Below are 18,934 nucleotides of genomic sequence, written 5' to 3'. Positions count from 1 at the left end.
TTTATTTTAAAAAATGAGAAAAAAAGAATTGGCTAATACTAGTCAAAATTACTCGCAGCTACATTTTTAATATTGATGAGGAAATTATATTCTATATGATGTACTTTCCAAATCAGAGATATAACTTAAAATGAAGATAATGATAATGGTTTAGATTAAATAAAAGAAAAAAGATCGCCACAGTACAGGATTGAAAACTACAGAAAATTAAAGGATTTCAATAGCAATTCTATATACTATGTGTAGTGATAATAATCACTGAATAAATAAGAATTTAATAATTAAAAATAAAGAAACTTAAACTGCACAATATTGTTTTCAAATTTAAATTTTTATTTTATTTTATTAAGAGTTTTTTTTCTAAGAGAAACTTGAATGATATTGCTTTAATAATCTTTATAAACGAGGAAGGTGAGAACCACACACAGTTATCATTTAAATATAAAAAGGTAAAATCATTCTTGAAGCAAACTATACTTTGCACAAGTATTCAAAGAAGATAGTTGAAGAGTGAATTACAAAACGGGTTTCAACAATCAAACTGTCTATAACCTGACTGACCACATAGAGCGTGAATAATTCTCTTAACAGCAAACGGAAAAAAGGGGTTGTATTCCCTTTGTCTGACCCCCGCCGTTTGAGGTAGATCTCTGATAAATATGCCTGCCCTTTTAAGAGTAAAACTATTTCAAGTAAGCGCCACCAGGAGTGTTAAATATTTAATTTACTTTCATTTTTTATGCTCAATTAAATACAGTAACATTTCCTCCTTATTACTTATGTTCAATTTTCTTTAAAAAAAAATTATTATTCCTTTGTTACTACCTTTTATAATCCCACTCCTTGCTTCACATTGATTTTCATCAAATTTTGGGTGGGACCTAAATCGGTATTTTGCGGAATTACTCCTTTACAAGAAAAAAAACTAATGCACAAAAATCTGTATCTTTCTTTCCTTAAAAAAGAGCCTTTAAATTAAAAAGGATGGGATAATATATTTAATTTTTTCTCTCCATTTTAAACTTTTTTCTCCTTTTTTTTTAAAAACTTTTTTAAGAAAAACATTGAAAAAGTGAAATTTACATTTCAGGTGTGCTGGAGTTGTGTTCTCTAAAGTTGGCAAAACTGCTGCTTCAGCCTTGGCTGGAAGTTTATTAATGTTTCAGGTAAAAATATTTTGTTTTAATTTACTTTATTCATTTATTTTAAGTATTTGAATAAGGTTCTATGTTCTCAGATGCTCTAATCATGAAATACAATCATCTCCACCTAATTGCAAATCAGATAATCAATCTGTAAATAATCTAATGATAAATAATCTGTTTATAGGAATAAAATTTAATTTCTAGTATATAAAAAAAGATACTGATTTTTGTTTCTTTAACATTTATTGAGGAAAATGAGCTTCCCAACATTTGAAGAATTTAACAGTTGCTTCATCTAAGGAGCTTCAGCTTCATCAAGTGAATTTCTTTACCTTTCTGACCAGTATTCACATCTGTTACGCATCATCCTGTTATTATTGACTCATTTTGTACGGATAGTGATCGCTTATTAAGTATTGGCTCTTCTGGGGTTTTAGATTATTTTCTTGTAACATGCCCGATATAGTTCTGTTACATGCATTTATAAGAATTACTTCTAGAAGTCATCAGTCTTTGATCTAGAAGTCATCAATCAGTCTTTGGCATCTAGAAGTCATTTATCACACTTGAATTGAAATATTCATTTTATTGGTCTTTAGATAGTATGTTGTGTTCTTTATAAATTGCACATTAGTGTTCATCAAAATGTAATGTGGGAATCATACTCTGGGTTGCGACCCTTTGTTCCCTCATTGTTTTCTAAGTACTGAAATATTTAAATGGCAAATAAGAAGAAAATAAGGGGAACCGCTGCATAAATACAAAAGGCCCTTAAACAAATTCAAGAATATTTATCTTTAAAAATAGCTTATCACAACTAATTTAAAATTGAATATTCATAACATGGAAAGAAAGACAATCAAAAATGAAGCTCCTTCCATTCGTGAAAGTTAAAGCAGAAATGCGGTGTTGATCTAGTAATATAAGCCCGTCAAATTTGTGATTCTGTCTTTTAAGATAATGAGTAAATTTAAAATAAAATAGGGCAGTGGTTAAAAGGTTATGAATGTAGTTTAAGTTTCAAGAGCAGTACTGCAACTTGAATTCGAAAAATAATCAACAGTACTTGAAAAAAAATATATTGATTGGTATCAGCTTTGTTGCCGATGTTCCCATCAACCAATTTTTTACCCTTTATTGTCTAGTTTAACTTGTAAATTTTTATCTGGATAAATAGACATCTGGATTAAGCGCCTCTTTAAACTTTGACTCAACCTTCAAGACAATTTTAGTAAATATTGTCATTTTTTAGACATTTAAAGTTACTTTTTTAAAAAAAATCCTATAATAAAAGACTTTAGTATCTATTATTTTTAAAACAAGTAAAAGGGTGCCAGTTTTCTTAAAAAAAATTTTTTTTAGTCATGATATTTGTTAATAAAAAAATTTATTTTACTTGGAATTTATTTCCCACTTGACGTTAAAAAACTTGTCGAGTCATAAAGTTCATTAAGATGTCAAAAATGATAAAGTAGCTTCTTTATCACTTTATTTTTTGTGGTTTAGAGAAAATACAAGCTCTTTAAGTCATATTACAATACAGTGTGAAAAAAATTAAACCACTACTTAAAGAGAAAAAGAGATTAATTTCTTAAAATTTTGGTGAATATTATCAAAAAAAATAGAAAGAATTAATTGTGTCACAAAGTGTTTAAGGTGTTATAATAACACATATGCATTTTTTTCTTGGTTATGATGATGAAATGTGGTAAAACAGTTATAATTTGAGGCACCATAGAAAAGCACCTGAAAAGAATATGAAAAAAAATAATTATCTGACTAGCTGAAAACAACATAAATTTTAGTGAGGAACTCTAGTAGACATACAGTGCAGATGCAATGTGAAATGATTTCACATAATTATTTGCATCAAATAACATTATTTTCCTTTCCAACTGTAATAATTTCTGAATTTTTTCCCTTTTTGTGGTATTATGTCCTAAAATGAAATGACACCAATGTACTGGGGAACTCCCCAGTTTCCTTACGGCTCAGTATCGTACTACTCCCCTCCCTCGAAATATTTTCTTGCTATTCCACAAATTAAATGACTAATAATCAAGTTATAAAAATGTTTAAAATAATTTTTTTACCAAAATTTTGTTTCCAATATCTCTCTTTCTCAAATGCAATATGAGCTAATTATTCACATTATTCTATGTACATTAATAATATTTATTGAATCAGTTTTGAAACGCATGTGCATTTCTTTTCTATTGCTGGTGAATCACTCTTGTAGTAAAAATTAAAATCAGAAGAGACTAGTGTCAATTAGCATTAATAATGAAAACAAGATGAGCATTAAATTAAAACAGATTCAATGTACTTCATTAAGAAGATATGAGAAATCACCAATTTATACTATGATCAAACAACTAATTATGAATAAGAACTATATAACGCTTTCCCCCTTTAAAGCTGGTGCTGTGAATGATGCCATGTAACGGTAGTTAGAAATCAGTGAGCAGAAGTAGACTTCTTTAAAACTTACAGCAGCTTATCAGGAAAATCAGGCTAGTTCCTTAAAGGTAAAGTAAAAAAAGATGCAGAAACAATTCTAAAATTATGTGAATATAATTATTTTTTCTTAAAATGTCAAACACATTTTTAGAAACTATTTTTAAATGACTAGAAAACTTGCAAGTTGTTATGTGTGATGGGACTGGTAGCACCATCTTTGAGATTCAGGATTAACTATGACTCATGCTTAGAAGAGAATTTTAAAAAGAATAGGGAAGAATTTTGCTTAATAATTACCGTATTATTTGGCAAAAGCGCCGTCGCGCTATCATAAAAAAGTAGTTTTTTTCCTACATGCGGCGCTTCTGATGCAATAATTTTTAGTAGCACAAAAATTTACCAAGCAAAATTATTTAAGATTAAATAATTTTCTGAGAGAAAGACTATAAAAAAAAAAAATTATAACGAAGTCGACGAAATATTCACCTGAATCGCGATCTGCTGCAGAACAATCACCAATTCTTAGCAAACTTTGGGCAGCAGCCAGCAAGTAAATAAATAAACAAAATAATAATTAAATAGGACCCCAAATCCGGGACTGACGAAATTACGTATTTCGGAATTTGCCGAACTTCGAATCTCTTTTGGAAATTCCAATATGGCTCCCATATATTACTATAATTCAATTATGCTGTTAATTTCAGAAAACCAATAAATTTAGTTAAGTTTCGATCATAGATTATGATAGGGTGAATTTAAAACTGGCCCATCTTAAGAAATTTTGTTAGTTAAAATAATAATCCATTTAATATATCAACAAGAAATAGTCCGAAGCAGAAATAATCAGAATCCTCCGAAGAAATAATCGCTTCTTCTTCAGAGCGAGATCATAGTTCTCGTTTTTTCTTTTAGATAACATTTTGTTTAAGCAAAAGATGCTCACCTCACAAAAAAAAGCTAACATGGAATTGCAAAAAAAGTAACAATTAATGCTAAGAAACTAACAATGAATAACAACAATAAACAAGCTAACATCTAATAATGATAAAAAGAAAAACAAGCAAACAACTAATAACAAGGAGAAAAAAAACAAGCTAACTATTAACAAAAAAAAATTAACAATTAATAACTAATAAATAAATCCACAAAATAAAAAATAAATACATCGAATAAAAGAAACCGTAAAAGGGATAGATTTCATTTTGTATCCCACATGGTAGCTTCAATGTCAACTGGGTGTGGTAAATTTATGAGAGGGAAATGTGGAGGCAAAGAAGTAGAGCACAAGCACGGCTGTCAAGATTGATCAGTTTCTTTCAACTTGTTATTTTGCTCATTGGAAATGCAGGTGTTTTTACTTTTCACTTTATTTTAAACTGCTTAAGGAACAGATGCTTTGTTTGACACAGATTTATTTTTTTTTCATGCTATTTATTTTTAAAAGATAAAATAAAGTTACTTACTTCTACAGAATAAAATTCCAAATTAAAAGAGAATATAAGTGATTTTTTTTTTGTCTTATCCAATAAAATTTCTTTTAAAAAAATAGATTGAATTAAGTGCCAATTTTCGGGATGCCGAATCAGGGGTCCCATACTATATCTCCTTTTCTTTTCCCTAACCCCTTTAAAAATAACTGATTGATTCCTCCTAAACAGTTCCAGTAGAAATAACAAGCGGAGGAGGTGGGGTTCACTCCTCTTTTATACATTTTCTTCTCTCTTTCTAAGCTGAGTCATATTATGTTATTTCCATTGAAGGAGAGGGCATTCTACCCACTAAAATTTGTGGAAATAAGTAGTTTCCAGTTATAAACTTTAGTGTTTGAGTTTTTTTTTTTAGATTCGTTTCCAGGATGGAAGTAAAGGGAATTCAAGAAACAAGCATTCAATCAATGTGACATACAAAATCGTTATCTATAAAAGAACGAACAATTTTCTTCTTTCATGCCGGTGGAGAGGGATGAGCAGCCAACTCATCTTTTGAGTCTTTGGCCAATTGTATGATGATCCAATATATATATTTGTATATTCAATTAGAATTTTAGATTTAAGTTAACCATTGAAAGTAATCATAAATGTGTTTCAGTTTATTTGTGTACTTCATGATTTTTAGCATACTCTGCTTTGTGAGTTAAATCCACAAAGGTTATGGGCCTTTGCCCACCTGAGCGCTATTTGCAAATGTCAACGCCTTTTCCCACGTCAACGATATAGATTCAGAAGAAATTCTATCTGGGAGCTGAAAGATTTATTTTAATAGCAGGAAGAAACCAAGTTTTGAATATGGAAGGAAATTCCGAATCAACGAACTTAGCTTTTCCCAAACTTGGAGCATTCAACTACGATAGTTGGAAGTGTGACATGAGAGTGGCTCTGATGGATCGTGGAAGTTGGGAATTCGTCGGTGGAGCTGAACCACCATCACCACCTGTAGACACTGCCCCAGAATCAGTTAAACAGAATTTCGAGATAAGGAAAGCTAGAGCTTATTCTACAATATATCAAGGTGTTGAACGTCAAATTTTGAAGTTGATTCAGTCTACTACAGATGAGAAGAAAGCTTGGGACATTCTAAAAAAAGATTTTGAACCTAAATCAAGAGCAAGAATTGCTGGCCTGGTAGATGAATTTTACGAATTGAAATTTCAGCCAAATGAAGAGGTGATTGGAATATTCTGTCAACGAGTTCGAGATAAAAGTGCACAGATTAAAGAAGCTGGGTTCGAGATTCCCGAACTATTAGTATGTTTCCAGATAATAAGAAAACTTCCGGAAGAATATGACAATTTAGTACAGATCTTATATCGTTTAAAGGATTCGGAATTTACAATAAATAATATTGAGAGTCAATTGATCAGCGAATCTGGCAGAATCCAACTAAAAGCTCGAGATAGTGGATTCGATTCAGTTACAAATGCTTACTTAGCTAAAACAGACATGAAATCTTCAAGAGAAAGGAATTTGTCGAAGAACGAAGACATTCCACACAACGAAGACATTCCACACAACGGAAGCGGTCTGGACAGGAGAAGTACACAGGAAACTGAATACAGACGAAACTTGCAGAGCAAAGGATATCGACATAAAAGTATGGGGCCGTGTTTCAACTGCAATAAACAAGGTCATTATTCAAGAGATTGCAGAGCAAGCAAAACTGCAAATAAGATGCAAGATCGTCAAAGTGTGAGGCAAAATCCAGCTACTGGTATTTTCTATACGGATATTAAAATTAACGAAGAAGTTGCCGAGGTCGACAGCACGGAACTGGATTTAGAAGAATGGCTTATTGACTCAGCCCATTTCGCAAACAGACGAGAATGGTTCGAGACGTTTAGACCTCTGAAGAAAGCAAAAGTTCTCGTCGGGGAAAAGATCTGTACATCAGAAGTAGAAGGGGTAGGTGACATAATTTTTTATGTTAAAGATAACGACAGATTCGTAAAGCTAATATTAAAGAACGTATACTATGCTCCAAATCTACGACGCAACTTAATAGCTGGATCTAATATTGATCCCTGTGGCAGAATCGCGGCGACATTGTCGCAGAACTTCACAGAGTTCTTGCAGAAAGATTTTTCTTTTGAGAAGTAAAAAATTTTGGTTTGTTTTTCATCAGAAATTTCCACGCAAAATTCGAATCGCGCATTTAAATAATCACTTTTTGAAGCCCTCAATTAATGCCGTTATCGTTAATCCATTTTGATTGTATTTTCATCAGTTATTGACATTGATTTTCACGTGGCGTTTAGATGTCCGGATGTATTTCAGGTAGGTGATATGGGAAATTCGAATTGCGCATTTGATCATTTACTTTTTAAGGCAATCATTTTATCAATTTTTTGGGCATTTATTGCTTTTGATTTCCACATTGTTCTTAAAACCCGATATTTTTCATACGATGTTATTTTCTACAACAATCAAATCTGAAAATGAAACATTGCATTTGATTAACACCCTTCTGAAGAGTCCGATCCGCGTGATTTCATCGTCCATCTGTTTTTCGTTTATTACTGCTACAGATTTCATTATGTTGAATTATTTTTTTAATGTGATGATGATTTGCAAAATGCGATAAAGGAAATAATTAGTGCGCCCTCCAACAATATGCGAGAATATTGCCCATAATATTAGAATATTGCCCATAGATTGTTTTTTCTTTGTTTTTGTAAACACAGCGTTTTAATTACCTTTAATTAGCAACATTCATCTTTGGTATTATTGAATGTACATTGCAGAAAGATATTAGTGCTAGAGAGTTTTGTCGCAGAAAGCCCGAAAAAATTCTGTCACTGGGATATTGATATAGCGGGATATAAAATTGTTTGGCAAAATTCAAAAATGATAATCTACGATAACCGTAGCAGATATTTCTTCAGTGTACTTAGAATAGATAAACTGTACATTGTAAAAGGGTTACCTGACAAACGTAAATCTGAAATACTTAAAAATGAAATTAATGCTGCATTAGACGTAACACTGTGTCATAGGAGATTTGCTCACCTCAATGACAGTCTTGTTAAGCACATGAGTAATAACAATGTTGTAAAAGGAATTGAGCAACTTAAAGGTAAATCTGAAACTTGTATTACTTGCAAAGTGACAAAGTCTACCCGAGCGTCTTTTAAAAGGAATTATCAACGTCTAACAAATAAAGTACTGGATAAGGTGCATATGGATTCTCCAACACCTTCAATGGGTGGAAGTCGATATTTTTTGTCCATAATAGATGATTTTTCCAGAAAAGTGGAAGTTTTTACTGTAGAGAAGAAAACATAAGTTTTTAAATGTTTCAAAACATATCTCGTAAAATCTGAAAGAGAATTAAACTGCAAATTGAAGTCAGTCCGAACAGACAACGGAATAAAATTTTGTCACGCCGAGTTTGAAGATTATTTAAACAATCTGGGAATTCGAATAGAGCGAACTTCAACTTATTCTCCAGAACAAAACGGGATTGCAGAAAAGTTAAACCGTGACGCAGTTGAAGCTGTTCGAGCATCACTTCACGATAGTGGACTAAGTGACCGATTTTGGGCTGAAGCTCTATATATGTACGTTCATGTACGAAACCGAAGTGAACACAAGTTAACAAATGGATTAACACCTTTTGAAATTTGGAATGGATACAAGCCATCAGTTCGACATCTAAGAATATTTGGTTCTTTGGCCTTTGTTCACGTACCCAAGGTAAAACGCAACAAATTGAGCAAGACATCAAAACTAGGAATCTTAGTTGGCTACGCAACAAGAACGAAGGGTTATAGGATCTATATTCCAGAAGAAAGAAGAGTAGTAGAAACTATTCATGCTAGTTTTGACAAAACGAAAAATGGAGTAGAGACATTATTTGGGAAGAATAAGAAGTGTGAATACGTAAGATACAAAGACAGCTACCAAGAACAAGTGTTAGACAATAAAGAAGAAACTGTTCAAAAGAAAGAAGAAATGCTACCAATAAAAATTGAAGAGTGGAAAAGAGTTGAAGCACCAAGAAAATTAAGTTCAAGAATAGATGTTTATTATTACCCACCTTCAAGCAAAGAGAGACTTCGATCAACTATGGACGTAGAACGATTTTGTGCCAAGAACGGATTAAAGTTCCAACCAGAACTATTTTCATTTAAGTCGACAAGTCCAAAGCATGAAGATAGTGGAGATTCATCGACGGATTGTGTAGTTCAAGATTTCGAAGATATTTTTGAAGACGAAGTATACAACTTGGAATCGCCTAGAACGTACGAGGAAACTCAAGAATCAGCCGACAAGGATAAGTTGAATAAATCCATGGAAGATGAAATTCAAACGATGAAAAATCGTAAAGTATGGGATTTAGTTGAACCTCCAGAAAATGCCCAAATCATCGGAAGCAGATGGGTGTATAATGTGAAGCGAGATGATAAAAACCAGATGAAGTTCAAGTCCCGGCTGGTAGCTCAAGGATTTAAACAGGTAAAAGGAAAACACTTCTCTGACATTTTTTCACCTGTAGTAAATTTTTCAATTATGCGATTTCTATTCATCTTATTAGTAAGTTTTTTATGCTGGAAATGTGTACAATTGGATATTAAAAGTGCATATTTATACGGAAATTTAACTGAAACTTTAGATATGTCTCAACCGAAAGGATTTGAAGTTAAAGGTAAAGAATATATGGTTTGTAAATTAAATAAAGCTATATATGGTTTAAAACAAAGTGGACAACAGTGGAATATTGAGTTAGATAATACTTTAGGACAACTAGGTTTTGAAAATCTACTCTGGTGTAATTGTGTTTATAAATTAAAATCTAAAGTTATTCTTTTGGTGTATGTCGACGACATAGTATTATTTGGGGAAGATCAAAACAAAATTGATGAAGCTGTTGATTTACTTAAAAGTAAATTAGAAATTCAAGATTTAGGCAAATTGAAATATTTGTTAGGTGTAAACTTTGAAGCCGTAAATGATAGGGTTTATTTGCATCAAGAAACTTATATTGAAAAGTTAATGAAGAAATTTGAAGAATTACCTAAAACTTTTGTAAATTTGCCTTTAAAACCTGGAATTAAATTACCACCTAAAGTTAAAGAAGAAGAAATTTTTGAAACAGATTTAATGAAAAAATTCCCATATAGAACTCTGATTGGTTGTCTTTCTTTTATAGCTAATAGAAGTAGACCTGATGTTGCATTTTCAGTTAATATTTTATAGCAATATTGTAATGGTTATTCTTATCAACATTGGAATATAGTTGTTGATTTATTAAATTATGTGCTTAATACGAAAGATTTAAAAATTAACTTGTCAAGTGTAAATCAAAATAACTTAGTAGTTTTTTCTGATGCTAATTGGGGATGCCATTTAACCAACAGATATTCATCAAGTGGACATATAATATGTTTTGATGGTATACCGTTCACTTGGAAAACAAGTAAACAAAAGTGTGTAGCTCTTAGTTCTATGAAATCCGAATTTATCTCACTTATAGAATCTGTTAAAGAAATTATTTGGTTTTCAAGAGTTTTAAAGAAATTGAATGTATTAGAAAATATGGAAGTACCAATTCAACTCTGTGACAACAAAGCTGCAATTTATTTTTCCAAAAATTCGATTGAAAATGTGAAAACTAAGCACATAGACGTAAGATATCAGTTTATTAGAAATATGTTAGAAGAAAACTTATTTAAACTGGAGTACATCTGTAGTAAAGACAACTTAGCAGATTTTCTCACGAAACCTTTAAGTAAAGAAAAATTTCAGTATTTTATTGATAAAGTTTATAATGGGGCCGAATGTGGAAATAAGTAGTTTCCTGTTATAAACTTTAGTGTTTGAGTTTTTTTTTTTTTTCAGATTCATTTCTAGGATGGAAGTAAAGGGAATTCAAGAAACAAGCATTCAATCAATGTGACGTACAAAATCGTTATCTATAAAAGAACGAACAATTTTCTTCTTTCATGCTGGTGGAGAGGGATGAGCAGCCAACTCATCTTTTGAGTCTTTGGCCGATTGTATGATGATCCGATATATATATTTGTATATTCAATTAGAATTTTAAAATTAAATTAACCATTGAAAGTAATAATAAATGTGTTCCAGTTTATTTGTGTACTTCATGATTTTTAGCATACTCTGCTTTGTGAGTTAAATCCTCAAAATTCCACCCCCAAAGATTGTGAAAGTGAAACTCGTTTTCGCTTCGCTCATTCCTTCTTCAGAATTTCTTTGGTGCGCACTTAGTTAATTCTTATTCCTGTTATTATTAGTTATTTTGTTATTATTAGTTGTTTCGTTATCAGTTTTTCCTCAAATTGTTAACTGTAATAAATTTTTTAATCTTTTTATTTTAATATCTTTAGTTAATAAACTTTTAGCTTAAAATTTTTATTTTTATTTTTCTTATTACATTGTTCTACAGATTTTTGAAATCAGTCACAGCGTTAATTCTTCCGCTAAATATGGTTGAATTATTTTTTTATAATAGAAGAATAGTTTACTTTCCTAAAATTTGAGATTTTCCATCCTTTTTCTCTCAAACTCCGACCATCCCAACTCAAGGTTTTTATCGGCGCAGCTGAGCATATAAATAATTTTTTTTTCTGTTAATTTGCTCTTCTGTTTTTTGGCACGGTGCCAACTGGTAAAGAACAACTTTATTTTATATCAATTTGTTGCTTTTTCTTGCTGAAAAAGAAAACTTTTTTTTCAAGTGAACTCTTTGTTAATGCATTTTAGGCTATTCTCTCCCCTCTTCCAATAAGTTAGAAATTATGTTATTTGCTGTATTTAAAAATATTTTGTTGTACTCAACATTATTTTCAGACCATTTATAGGGATTATATATTAAGCACGCTTATTTCAAATTAACCCGTATCAACAATGATTTAGTTCAGCCTTGCCTAAACAGTAAGTGAGTGGACCTTTTAACAAATTTTATTTTTTTCATAATTTAGAAATTAAAACTTTACTTTATGAAATGTATAAAATTTTATTTTTACTATGCAGATATTCTAAATGGTAATTTAAAGGTCTCTTCTATAAGGATGCTGATATGCGCAGTGTAGCGCCTCTGCAGCGTTTATGATAACTTTTTTTAAAAAATTTCATTTTTATCGATGAGCGGCGCTTGCGACAATGCTGCGCTTTCACCAGAAAATACGATATACTTTGGTAAATAACCTTCTAGTAATTTTCTCTCAAAGTTTCAAAATTTTTCATTTGTGGCAAAGCTGGTCTGGTTTTCCTGAAGAAGAAAAAAACAGACACTGAGGTTCACCCTTAAACATTAAAATAGTTGTTGAAATATTATTTACTAAAAAAGTGATATTTCTCTTCATAGATTGCTCAACGACAAGGTTATATTAAAGTCAACTGGAATAAAGTAAATCGAGACATTGAAAAAGCAAAAGGCAAACTAGACAAACATTCAAAAGAAGAAATACATTGGTTTGTTCAAGAAGTAAGTCAGTTTTTTTATTAACTGATATGATTTGGAAATCTAAAAATTTTTCAAAAACTTAAAGAGGGTTGTTGATGCAGGCAACTTTTTAATTTCAATCTATGAATTTCTTATGTTTAAGCCAAAATAATCATTAAGGAAGATATAAATTTTTTTTTTCATATTTATTGACCTAATTTTATTAGCTGTTAGCGAGATATTTTTACTAAATATTTAAAGTAATAGCAGCATTTAGGCTATAACATTTGATTTAAAATGGCAGCATGACATTTAAATTTCCATCATGACAATAAATGGCCATCATGACAATAAGTGGCCAGCATGACATCTCAATAATTCCAAAACATTTGTATATAAATACCTTAATAAGCACACTCAGATGTTTTTAAATACAGGCAAAATTTGAAAAATTAATACAGTCTAAATTGTTATTTCACTACCACTTTAAATATTACATAGAAACTTATGTATAAGCAGGCAAGATATTTGTACTCCTAACAAAAATGTCTTTAAAAATGCTCCGCCCTACTTTATTTTTTATTTATTATCATTATTATTATTTTTTTTTTTTGTGTTCATCATTTGTTCTGCATAGTTGTTTATTATAGAATACTAAAATCTTGTATTCATTATAAAAAAGCAATTAAATTACCATATAAAATATTGTCACTTTCCCTCTGCTCAACAAAAATTTAGGTAGAAATAATATTACTTGAATTTTTTAGCTAAAAATTCAAATTTGGATTTAAATGTTCGATCATTTACCAGTTTTTAACTAAGACTGAGCATGGTTAAATTACAGGTATATGATTCTATTGTAGATCTATGTTCTTTAATTTTTTATATTTTTCTGCTTTTTTTAACAAATTATTTTTACAATTTATCGCAAGATAATTTTCATTCCCAGAGGGAAAGTGTAAAAGTTCTACCTAGCTTATTGTATGTCTTTCTCCACTTGACCTTCTCTAAATTTTATTTTGCCTTCCTATGGTAAGGTAAAATTGGTTCATCTTTGTATGATACTCTGTTTTTCATTACAGTATAAGAAACTTGCATATTTCTATTCTTTCGCAGCTTTAAGAATTATAGTGCAAGAAATCGTTGCATAAACCCATTTTCAAAATACGCATTTTCTCCCATTTTTAAAATTTTGCATATTCTAAAAATAATTGTATTAAAAAATCAATTCTTTTAAAATCGCGTTTAGATTTTTTGCAAAGCTGCTGGTAATGTAGCAATATACTATAAAGTCTTCACTAATCAAGAACATCACAAAATGGTTACTCGCATGTTTAGTTTTACTTTTGCATGTTGTAATAATATCAACAAAAATATCGGGACTTAAAAAACATGTTGATATCCATAGCAACCAAAAAACATTTTAAAAAGCTAATTAGATATATAATAGAAATGTTGCAAATTGAGAACATCAAAATTATATTACTCTAAAGCAGGATTCAGAACTGACGTGTCTTAATAAGTTCATATTAAAAATAAAAATCAGCATTTTAAAATCCTCAATGTTTTTTGTAAGATTTGTTCTACTTCGTTTAATTTTATTTAAGCCAAATAAAGACTGAGAGAGGCATCAAAACAAATTTGGAGAAATTCATTTGGTTAGAAAGAGAAAAGTGAAACTCTGTGTAATTTACATGTTTTCCAAATTGTGTTTAAAAAAAAGAATCCTTTTAATTACCAAAATATTTAATGATTTTGAAAAATAAACATTTTTGAACTTAATTACTAAACAAACAAGCAAACTACATAATAAGTTAAAAAAAAAAAATTTTCCCAAATCCTATTTGCATTCTCTTAATTTTTAGAAACCTCACTTAAATATTTCAACGTTTAAATATTTTCACCTATTATTTTATGAAATCTCTTCAGACTAAAAGGGTAGAAAACTACCCTTTTAGTTTAGCGACTTTATTTGATAACAAATATAATAGCCAATTAGGCTGTAGTTTTGATAATTCTTTCCTTACATTTTATTTAACTCATTCTTTTCACATTTCTTTCCTGCACTCATTGTTTCATATTACATATTTTGATTCCCCCCCCCCTTTTTTTTTTAACCTTTTGGTCAATCACATCCCTGAAAATTAATATTTTTAGCCTTCTTAGGAGATAGATATGTTTACATACAGTTGACAAAAAAAGTATTAGCACACTAAGCTAATTTAAAATTCTTGCAAGATAAAATAACCAAACTAATCCAAACTAGGATTTTCTTTACCTTTATTATAGTAAAAACAAAAGTAAGTGAAAATAAAAAGCACACTTGCTTTTACAGCATTTAAAACAAAGAAACATTATTATATTTTTGCAAAAAAAGTATTAGCACACTTAGTGAAACAAATAAAAAAAATTTTCAGTATCGGTGATTTGCTTTTTAATATCTTGTATGCAATCCATTGGCCTTAATGATTGCTTCTAATCTTCGTGGCATAGATTCTACTAACTTTTTGGTAATATTTGAGGAAATATTATTCCAGGAATGAATCAATGTAGATTCTAAAGAATCTCTTCCCGTAATGTGGTTATTCCTTACTTCTTGATCTAGATGGTGCCAAAGATGTTCGATCGGGTTCAGATCAGGAGATTGGGGGGGAGTGCGTAGCCTTCTTGGTGCATTATAAAGCAACCATTCCCTTGTTACATTCGCGGAATGTTTAGGATCATTATCTTGCTGGAATATATAGGTGTCTTGGAGGCCTAATTTTCTAGCACTGCTTTTCAAGTTACGGCGCAAAGCCTCTATATACGATAAAGCTGTCATCCTACCATTAATAACTTCCAAATTTCCAACCCCATTATGCGCCATACAGCCCCAAACCATCACATTTCCCCCACCATGCTTAATTGTTGACAAGATATTTTTCTGATCAAGAGCAGTACCTTTTTTCCTCCAAACAGTTAAAATGCTTTTTGGCCGAAATATTTCAAACTTACTCTCATCAGAAAAAATAACTTGCTTCCAAAACTCCATTGGCTTACTTCGATAGGTCAGAGCAAACTCAAGTCTCTTTTTCCTATTAACCTCGCTAATAAAAGGTTTCTTCCTTGGCCTCCTACCCCGAAGACCACTCATATGGAGAACATTTCTAATAGTTTGTGGCGTCACTGACTTGCCAGAAGTTGACGCAAAGTCGTTGGCTAAATTTCGAGCACTTTGAGTTGGATTTCTTAGGGCCATTTTAACAACATGCCTCCTTTCCCTGTCATTTACTTTGACTGGGCGACCAGATCGGGGTTTATTTTTCGTGGATCCTGTTTCTTCCACTTTTTTAATAATGGAACGAACTGTTGAAAAGCTCAATTTTAACTTTTTTCCAATATCCCGATAACTTTTTCCTAATTCACGGAGACATATTATCTTTTCTCGAGTGGAGCCTGGAATTTCACACTTCTTCGGACTCATACTTAATGAATAGAGAAATTCAAAATAACACTGAACGTAACTTAATACTCTAGTCTTAGTACAAGTTATGAATCAGTTTCAGTAAGTGAATATAAGGTTTTATTCTTCTTATCTGTAGTGGTAGTAATGCAATTCGAGTGTGCCAATATTTTTTTTGTAAAATAAAATGCGTTTTTTCTATGGAAATATTTTGTTAACAATGACGGGAATTTTATATTTTGTGATTTAGTTTTCATTTGAAAGTTGAGTGTAATATAGTTTAATTGGTAAAGTTAGAACTTTTCGTTGCGTAAATATTTGAAACTATGTTGATGTGCCAATACTTTTTTTACCGACTGTATATACTAATATTCATGTATTTTATTTATTCTTCTGTTGCAGACTAAAAACTTTGTTAACGAATATAAATTTCTTGTCACTGGATTTGCTGGTGGTTTCCTCATAGCTATATCTATGTGCTAGACAGAGTCTGATCTATATTTATGGAATTCATAATTATATGTTTGAAAATAGTTTTTATTTGTTAATATGTAAGTGATATAAAAATTTAACCTAAAATAAAGTTTATGTGTTCAATGTGTTCATATTTCTTTTATTTGTCAATATATTTGAGACATTAATTAAAACTTTTTATGTCAATTTACATCTATCCATCCTTGCCAAAGTTTTTAATTATAAAATGATAATTAATACATCTTATACTTCAGCAATGGAACTGTTCTCAATAACTTGATAGTTACTAAAGTCCCCTAACTAAAGTTGATATAAAATGCCACTTTCTGCCAGTTATTTTGTGATGAGCCCTTAAAATTGCTTACAAAACTCATCAAAATTTCACACATTTTAGTTTTAACATCTTTTATAAAAATAGGAGCATTCTTGCTTCTAAATTAATATTTCAATGTCGAGGATATTAATTTTGTCAAAAAACATGCAATTTGGTTCATGAAGATAAAATTTTTCATTAGAAATTTTCTTTAATTGTTATGTAAAGTGCATAAAAAAGAGAGAGGAAAACAGAATGGTACACTAAAAAAATCTTATTGGAGGAAAAAAAAATTGCCATGTAAATAAGCAACACTTTTATGGAAATTTCGAATTTCTCTCTAACGACCTATATAAATATAAAATTTATTAACGCAAACCACACAGAATAAGGTTATTTCTAATGAAATATACTTTATCAAATAAATATAAAAATCAAAATTTGGTAAACGAAAGAAATTTGCGATTATTTATTAAAATTATGACAAAACTAAAAGCATAAAATGTGAGCCTTTAAAGAAGTTGGCTTTTAGAAAAGACCAAAATTACAATTGTGATATAGCGTAAATATTTTCTCAAACAAGGATTCTGACATTATTTTCCTTTAGATAGTATAAAAATTTATTTGACTGCGAGGAAAAGTTGTGTGTTACAAAGTTTTACTGCTTTGTGTTTACTTATGTAAAGGCACAACAATTTTTTTATAGCGACATAGAGGGGTACAATTCTTATTTGGAGATTACTGATACAGGGTTCCCATGGGTCAGGGAATTTTATTTTAACCCCAAAAATCAGGGAAAGATGCAATTTTTTTTTACAAAAAACCTGGAATATTCCTATATTATGCCTGGAAAATAACCTGCCTTAAAATTGTCAGTAACAGGAATCAGCTATTATGATTCGAGTTAAATAGTTCTGATTTCTATTTCAATTATTTGTTGTTAGAGGTTCTCATTTTAGTCAAACAGAAATGTTCCTTTCCTCATTTAATATTTTACACAGAAAATCTAATATTTCACATTACAAATAAAAGAACTAAAATTTTCTGATGAAAATATGGTCTCAATTTTTATTCAAATTTACCTGCTATACCTGGAAAAGTTTTTTCTTTTTCTGAAATTGAGTGGGAACCCTGTGATTATATCCGTGTTTTTTATTCTCAGCTACTAGACAATCACCAAACTTTGATTAAAAAAATTGTTCGCAGGCATCAACCGAGAGTTTTATTTTCCTTAGTCCAGAATTACTTCAATCAAAATGGCAAAGTGGGAATATGCTTGTAGTGGCTTTTACATGCCCAAAATGCCTATGTTATTCGTATTGCAAGTAGGTATATACATATTTTTTTCTTGCCTCTATTCTGTGACCGAACTGTGCTGATAAAAAAAAAATTGTGCGTGGAGTCCCTCCGCGCGGAAGAAGTGAAACTTCGTAATGTGGAAATGAAAATAGGAAGGGGTAGAAATTGATTTTTAGTGAAATCATATTATTTCTTTAAGACAAACTTTATTAACATTGCTTACAATTCACAATTGATCGCATCTTTTAATTATCATTTTCTAGTGGAGAAATATCCAAATCTATAACATTTACAATAAGATTATGATAACTAAAGTAAGATACAAAATGTTTAAATTCTATTTTTTCATTATTTCTTGCAAAAACTGCATCAATGGTAGTGGATCTTTGGTTGTTGGATCATTCCTACCATTTATTATTTCCAATCCAGGTTTGTCTTTAAGGAAAGTTAATAATGTTTCAGCTTCAGGTAATGAGAAATTCACATTAAAATCTCCTGCAATGATCACAGACCGCTTGTTGGCAGTAGTGTTGAAGGTTTAACGCAACCTTGTTGGAAGTCGCATTAGAAATTTCACTTCAAAAAAGTTTTGTTGATGCGTTAGTGGAGTAGCACAGTAGTGAGTTAAAGTTTTATCTCACATAAAGAAACTTGAAGATTTAAACATTTCTTTATTTCATACAGTACCATCTCGATACAGCGTACAACTGAAGATATTAAATATAAATACAGTTTAACAAAAATTTTGGTACATCACCGGAAACAACAACACAGTGAAGTGACATAGTAGAGAATGTATTCTTCTTTCATTTTGACAATTACCTACATACATAGTCTGAAAAAAATATCTACTTATTTTAATCTTTGATCTTTCTTCAAGAATTTAATATGTAGTATTCGTTT

At 30.4% G+C, this 18,934-nt stretch overlaps 1 protein-coding gene across 3 annotated transcripts in view; it reads left to right on the top strand.

The window, feature by feature from the left end:
• Positions 1-16,548, top strand: part of LOC107450020 (FUN14 domain-containing protein 1) — a 50,751-nt gene extending 34,203 nt beyond the window's left edge. For all 3 annotated transcript variants that reach the window (XM_087154625.1, XM_087154627.1, XM_087154626.1), the window contains exons 3-5: positions 1,091-1,166; positions 12,426-12,545; positions 16,348-16,548. In XM_087154625.1, coding sequence (XP_087010751.1) covers positions 1,091-1,166; positions 12,426-12,545; positions 16,348-16,428 — 277 coding nt within the window. In that variant the 3' untranslated portion in view covers positions 16,429-16,548. The remainder of the gene's footprint in view (positions 1-1,090; positions 1,167-12,425; positions 12,546-16,347) is intronic.
• Positions 16,549-18,934: the final 2,386 nt, after the last annotated feature.

Source organism: Parasteatoda tepidariorum, chromosome 11 (assembly GCF_982258835.1).
Source record: "Parasteatoda tepidariorum strain Cologne lab strain chromosome 11, Ptep-v5.0, whole genome shotgun sequence".
NCBI classification, from domain to species: Eukaryota; Metazoa; Arthropoda; class Arachnida; order Araneae; family Theridiidae; genus Parasteatoda; species Parasteatoda tepidariorum.
Note: the sequence above shows the minus strand (reverse complement) of the source record. Positions and strands in the feature narration are given on the sequence as shown.